We start from the raw sequence: 6,667 nt of genomic DNA on the forward strand, positions 1-6,667 counted from the left end.
CGGCCAAACTGACCGGCACTCGGCATGGGGAAGCGTGGCATGTTGGCGTCGCTTCGGGTTGGTTCGCGTTGCGTTTCAAGTCATTCATTAAGACTGAATCCAGCCCAGAAGTTATTAGAAACATGAATTTTTAAAATAATTTCTTGAGATCAATGTATAAACTGTTTCACTTGTCTTCAGTCTTGAAATTTCTATCGATTTCATTGCAGTGAAATTTGTTTAAAATAGCGCCACGAGCGTCATCTCTCTCTCTCGGGAGCTTTGAAAAGTGGGCGTTGGCAACTTGATACTTTGGGTGTGGCTAACAATTTTTCAGTTGGGCGTATCTCATAAATGATAAAAGACATTAAGTTAAAAATTTCAGGATGTAATTACACCATAATTTACCACATTTTAACCTAATATAATACAAATCTGAGACGTCGGGTTTTATTCTGTCAAATTGTGTTGATTTAACATGAAATTACCTATTTTTAAGTTAATTAAGTTATTAATTATTAACCAAAAGTTAATTATGAGCTTAATATTTGGATTATTAATGACCAACTTTCCAATAGGCTGGACCCGTATTATCATCTGTGAAAGTTTCACATTGATATGTTAGATTTTATGGAAGCTGTAGTCAAAATTGTCCTTTTTTTGTATTTTGGCCACAAAACCTTGTATAATTCCTACATATTCAATGGCAGATAAACTTTCGAAACTTCCAAACTTGAAAATGTTGGAACTTCTTTATTATTCAACCAGAATTCATGATTTTGGTGTCTTTTTATCTCTTGAAGATCTATATTTTGGTGCAATAAAAATGAGATTAGGTACATTTGGAAATTCAGTAGGAATTGATATCCACATTCTTACTGAAGGCCACCTAGCTGACCTCTGCATGATCTTTTGTTTAGGAATGATAGACGTGTGGCAGGTGTCAATTACCCACGGTAACTAGGGCAGTTACCCGACGCTCCCAACTCCGTTTAAAAGCTGGTTCTCGGCCTTAGCTACAGAGGGAAGAGAGAGGAAGGATATGAGAGTCGGAGGGGGAACACGCAGAAAGGTCAAGATCGGTCTTGTGAGGTGTTTGCTGAGATACCTTAGTGGGTGTTTTCTTTATCGTGCTTTCGAGTTGTGCTTTACTTGTGGCCAGTAAGAGCAGGAACCTTCTTGCTTTCGGACCTCCATTGTTAATGGTTCACCTGGAACCTCGCCTTCAACAGAGGTTTCCTACAATTATCATTATCATAATTATTATCAGTAGTATTGCTATCATTACCATTACCATTGTTATCATTATTAATATCGTTATCATTGTCATTGTCATTATCTTTATCGTATTTTTTTATCGTAATTATCACTATTATTATTATTATTATTATTGTTATTATTATCATTATTATATTATCATGATGATTATTATCACTACTAATATTACCGTTATTATTATTATATCATTATTATTATTTTATTATTATTATTTTATTATTATTATTATTATTATTATTATTATTATTATTATTATCATTATTATTATTATTATTATTATTATTATTATTATTATTATTATTATTATTATTATTATTATCATTATTATTATTATTATTATTATTATTATTATTATTATTATTATTATTATCATCATCATCATATCACCACCACTGTCACCATCATCATCACTATCGACATCCTTATTTTATTCAGTCATATTTAAAGGGAAGGATTTATTATTGCTATTCTCTTAAGAGTAAATATGATAACATTAGCTATAGTAAAATAATATAATATAATCACAGGGTTTTTACTTCATCTTTCTTCTGTCGACTTTTCACTTTACCTTTTACTCTTCTTTACAGTTATATTCTGTTCCTTTCTTTTTAACCATATGTGTTTTTTTTTTTTTTTTTTTTTTTTTTTTTTTTTGTGTGTTAGAGGAAGAATAAAGTTCTTGCGAATTACATTGGTATATGTTTATTCCTATTTACAGTTCATTTATGGGCGAATGTAATCACCAGTCTCTCTCTCTCTCTTTCTCTCTCTCATTCATCTATTTATGTCTATATTCACTGACATACATCCATTCTTCATTTTTAATAGTATTGCTTATTGGACGGAATACGCTATGAAAAAAAAAAAAAAATACTCTTACTTACTTACACATACCAAATTAATTATGTTTCAAGTAAAGCAATTTTTTTTTTTTTCGGAAATTCTAATAATGAAGGAGTTCAACGACAAACTTTATCAAATTTCAAAATGTCATCTCAATCCTGAAGGTTAAAGCAAGGCCGAAATCCTAGATTAGCCCGAACCTTATCGGATTACTTGATATTGAAGCAAGTTCCTCCTGATGCTGAAGCAAATCTCTCTTGATATTGAACCAAGTCCCTCCTGATAATGAAGCCAGCCCCTCCTATTAATGAAGTCCTTATATTGGAAGCCGGTGTATACTTCACCGAATACCCAAGCCCAAAGTAGTTAATAAAAAAAGGCTCATTAGTCTTCTAAATCTTATACGCACATTATCCTAAACCCAAACAAAACCTCACCTGATACCGAAAGCTGGAGACCCTGATACTCCGGGACCTAAGACCTAAATGACTCTTGCCCGGTTTAAGCTTCGAGGAGACTGATACTTCGAGGCTAAGGACGCGCGCAAGACACAGATCCAGAGGAACTCTTCTTGTGGAACACGAGGAACCTTTTCTCGCCTTCATTCTTTTTTTGCTTCTCTTCCTTTCTCTTCTCGTTCCTTCTCTGATTTTCTCTTCTCGTCTCTTCTCTTTCCTTTTCTCTTCTGTCCGTCTCCTTACACATCACATCACCTTAACTTCCCTTTCCTCTTCTATTCTATTATATATTATATTACAGTCCATTCTATTTTATTCCCTTATCCTCTTCTCTTCTCTCCCTCCTCTCCTCGCTTCCTCTACACCTTCTTCCTTATCTCTCCCCATGAGAAGGCATCCGGGACTCCGCTTACTTCTCCCTTCTCTTCTTCTATATTCTCCCATACTTTTCTCTTATTCTCTCCTCTCCTCTAATCGCTCACTTCTCCTCCCCCCTCTTCTTCTATTCTCTTCCATGCTATTCTCTTATTCTCTTCTCTCCTCCCTTCGCTCACTTCTCCGACCCGAGCTCGACGGAGGCGCTGGTCGAGGCCTCGTTGCTCGCCTCGTACGACGACTCCTCGAAGACTCCCGAGGACGACCTCTGCGAGACGACTTCGCCCGACGACTTCGCCCGCTCGTCCTCCCTCATCAGCTGTGCGGGGGAAGGGGAGAAGGGGGGGGATGAATCAGGGAGTGGTTGGGAGAGGAAAAGAAGGAATTGTACGGGAGGGAGAGAGGGGGAGGAGGAGGAGGGGGAAGAGGACGAGCAAGAGGAAGAAGAAAAAAGGAGAAGAGGAAAAAGAAGATGAAGACATAGACCGATGACAAGACTTGCCCCCCCCCCCCCCCCCGCAAAAGGGAACGAAAAGGAAGAATGTTGAGTTACGTTTTAGAGAGAGAAGGAAGAAGAATTGAAAGGGAAGAGGAAGAGGAAGAGGAAGGGAAAGTCCATTGGCCGTCCATGCCTCCTTATCAGCATCTGGAGGGAAGAAAGAGGAAGAAAGGATGAGAAAGGAAGAAGAGAAAGAAAAGGACGAGAAGAGAAGAATGAATAGGAGGAAGAGGATGAGAGATGGACGAGAAGATAAGGAGGAAGAGGAAGAAAAAAATGAGAAGAGGGAACTGGAAAAATGGGTAAGAGAAGAACGAAGAGGATGAAAAGCACGAGAAGAGAAAAATGAATAGGAAGAAGAAGATGGGAAAAGAAGAGGGGCAAGAAGAGATGAAGAAAGAAGAAAAGGATGAGAAAGAAGGGGAAGAAAAGGACGAGAAGAGAAGTAAGAGGAACAAAAGGATGAGAAGAGAAGAAGGAAGAGGAAGAAAGAACAAGAAGAGAAGGAAGAGAAAGAAAGAACAAGAAGGAAGACGAAGAAAAGGATGAGAAAGAAGGAGAAGAAAAGGATGAAAAGAGAAGAAGGAAGAGGAAGAAAGAACGAGAAGAGAAGAAGGAAGAGGAAGAAAGAACAACAAGAAGAAGAAAAGAATGAGAAAAGAAGGAAAGGAAGAAAAGAATGAGAAGAGAAGGAAAAGGTAGAAAAAGGACAACAAGAGGAAAAGGAAGAGGAAGGCTAAAGGCCACCAACCACTGGTCTTCCTCATCAGCTGCTAAGAAAGCAAAGAGAAGGAAAATTGCGTATTGGAGAGCAAAGGAACAAAGGCAAAGAAGAACATGCGAGGAGGAGAAGCAGAGGAAAGAGGAGGAAGAAGCTGCCAGATGAGAGGAAGACAATGGGAGAAGTAAAATCGAAGGAGAAGAAAGAGGAAGAGGAAGACATTGCTCCAACGACAGGGAAGGAAACAGTCGACAATGTAACAGCAACGGATATATGATTTGTAACATAATCATTATTTTACCTTAAATAACAATGATGATGATAGTGATGATCATAATTAAAATTATAATCATAATCATAATGAAAATGATTATGAAAACAATGATAATGATAATAATAACAACAATAATATTAGTGTTAATGATAACGATGATGATAATCATGATAACAATAATAAATAATCATAACGATAATGACAAATAATAATATAAAGACACTAATAAAAAAGATGATAAAAAATAGACAAATAATAAACGGAGACAAATAATAATAACGGAAACAAATAACAAAGAAACAAAGGACAGGACAGAGCCTCCAATCCCAACGTACCCTGTTGGACTCTTTCTTCGCCTCCAGGGACTTGGCTCGGGTCCTCGCTCGTCCTCGAGACCTGAAGGGAGACAGGTTCCTCCTTCGGGTCAGTGAGGTGTTGGTGATGGGGGGAGTGTGTGTGTGTTGGTGATGGGGGGAGTGTGTGTCTGTTGGTGATGGGGGGAGTGTGTGTGTGTTGGTGATGGGGGGAGTGTGTGTGTGTTGGTGATGGGGGGAGTGTGTGTGTGTTGGTGATGGTAAGAGTGGGTTGGTTGTGAAATTAGAAAGGGTTTGTTGCAAGATTGGAAAGGTTTATTGGAAGATGAGAAAGATTCGTTGCATGGTTGGAAAGGTTTGTCGCAAAATTAGAAAGATTTATCGCATGATAAGAAAGATAAATCGCAAAATTATATAACCAACAGCAACCCTTACCCAGCCCACCCCATATCCCCCCCACCCCCAACCCCCAACCCCCAGCCACGCCCCTCCGCCTCCAACAGCACCTGGATCGCGCCTTTCTGCTCAGTCCTGCGGCGTCGTAGTAATCGAGCGCTTCCTGGTCGAGGCGCGGGAGGGAGCGCACGCCCACCGTCTTCCTGATGGGTCCTTTGCGCGGGTCCAAGATGCGCTGCGATGGCCGGATGCCGGACTGACCGCTGCTGGAAGGCAAGGGAGGGGGAGGTTAAGTTGGGGGTTGGGGAATGGGGGGGGGGTGAGGGTTGTTGTTAGGGAGGGGGAGGTTAGGTTGGGGATTGGGGAATGGGGGGTAAAAGAATGGGGTAAGAGAGGGGGGTGAAGGTTGGGGCCAAGGGGTATGGGTGAGAAGCAGGAGACGAGGAAACGTGTGGCGGGTTTATGGGTGGGGTATGGTAGAACAGAGGGGGTTGGGGGCAGGAGGTATATATGTGATAGGTGATGTAGGAGAGAAAGAAAGAAAGAAAGAAAGAAAGAGAGAGAGAGAGAGAGACAGAGAGAGAGAGGGGGGGGAAGGAGGGAGGGTGGGTGAGAGGGAGTGAAGGAGGGAAGAAGGGAGGGAGGGAGGGAGGGAAGGAGAGAAGGGGGGAGGGAGGGAAGGAGAGAAGGGGGGGGGAGGGAGGGAGGGAGAGAGAGAGAGATAATGATTTAGTTGAATTCCATTAGTTACATCTGTTATTCTTCGTTTGACAGGCTCTTTGTTTATAGTTGCTTCCAAATTACCCCGTGTACATGGAATGGCCGGGGTTCATATCCACTGCCAGTGCGGGATTTGAACGCGGGTAAACAAGATGACTAAACGAGTACGCTACCACCGTACCAAAGAGAGAAAGAAAGAGAGAGAGAGAGAGAGAGAGAGAGAGAGAGAGAGAGAGAGAGAGAGAGAGAGAGAGAGAGAGAGAGAGAGAGGGAGAGAGAGAGAGAGAGAGAGAAGGAGGAAGGGAAGGAGAAGGAGAAGGAGAAGGAGAAGGAGAAGGAGAGGGAGAAGGAAAAGGAAAGGGAAAGAAGAGGGAGAGGAAGAAAGGAATGGAAGAAAACGAGGAGGTAAACGGAGAGAAAGGAGAGATAAGATAAGAAATGGAAAATAAAGGAAACGTGACAAGAACAGGGAAACAAGAGAGAAAGGAAAGAAAGTTAGAGAAAAGTAGAGGAGGAATTCTGTAGTAAGATGTTTACGTATTTCAATTCGTGGCAAATTGTAAGATTTATTTGATGAAACAGATAGTTACTACGCGTGGTTATTAACACATTTGCAAGTGTATATATATTAAACGTCTTTCTTATATATGAAAGACCTTCACTTTACAAGAAAACACACACATGCATATATATAAATATATATATGTATATATATTATATATATATACATATACATGTGTGTGTGTGTGTGTGTGTGTGTGTGTGTGTGTGTGTGTGTGTGTGTGTGTGTGTGTGTGTGTGTGTGTATGT

General features: G+C 40.3%; 1 protein-coding gene across 1 annotated transcript in view; it reads right to left on the reverse strand.

Moving 5' to 3' along the window:
* Positions 1-1,943: 1,943 nt before the first annotated feature.
* The window catches only part of LOC125027763 (coiled-coil domain-containing protein 169-like), a 14,377-nt gene continuing 9,653 nt past the window's right edge, over positions 1,944-6,667 (reverse strand). The window contains exons 6-8 of the mRNA XM_047616899.1: positions 5,248-5,403; positions 4,763-4,823; positions 1,944-3,252 (exon numbers count right to left, since the gene is read on the reverse strand). Of these exons, the coding sequence (XP_047472855.1) occupies positions 3,109-3,252; positions 4,763-4,823; positions 5,248-5,403 (361 nt within the window). The 3' untranslated portion in view covers positions 1,944-3,108. The remainder of the gene's footprint in view (positions 3,253-4,762; positions 4,824-5,247; positions 5,404-6,667) is intronic.

Source organism: Penaeus chinensis, chromosome 8 (assembly GCF_019202785.1).
Source record: "Penaeus chinensis breed Huanghai No. 1 chromosome 8, ASM1920278v2, whole genome shotgun sequence".
NCBI classification, from domain to species: Eukaryota; Metazoa; Arthropoda; class Malacostraca; order Decapoda; family Penaeidae; genus Penaeus; species Penaeus chinensis.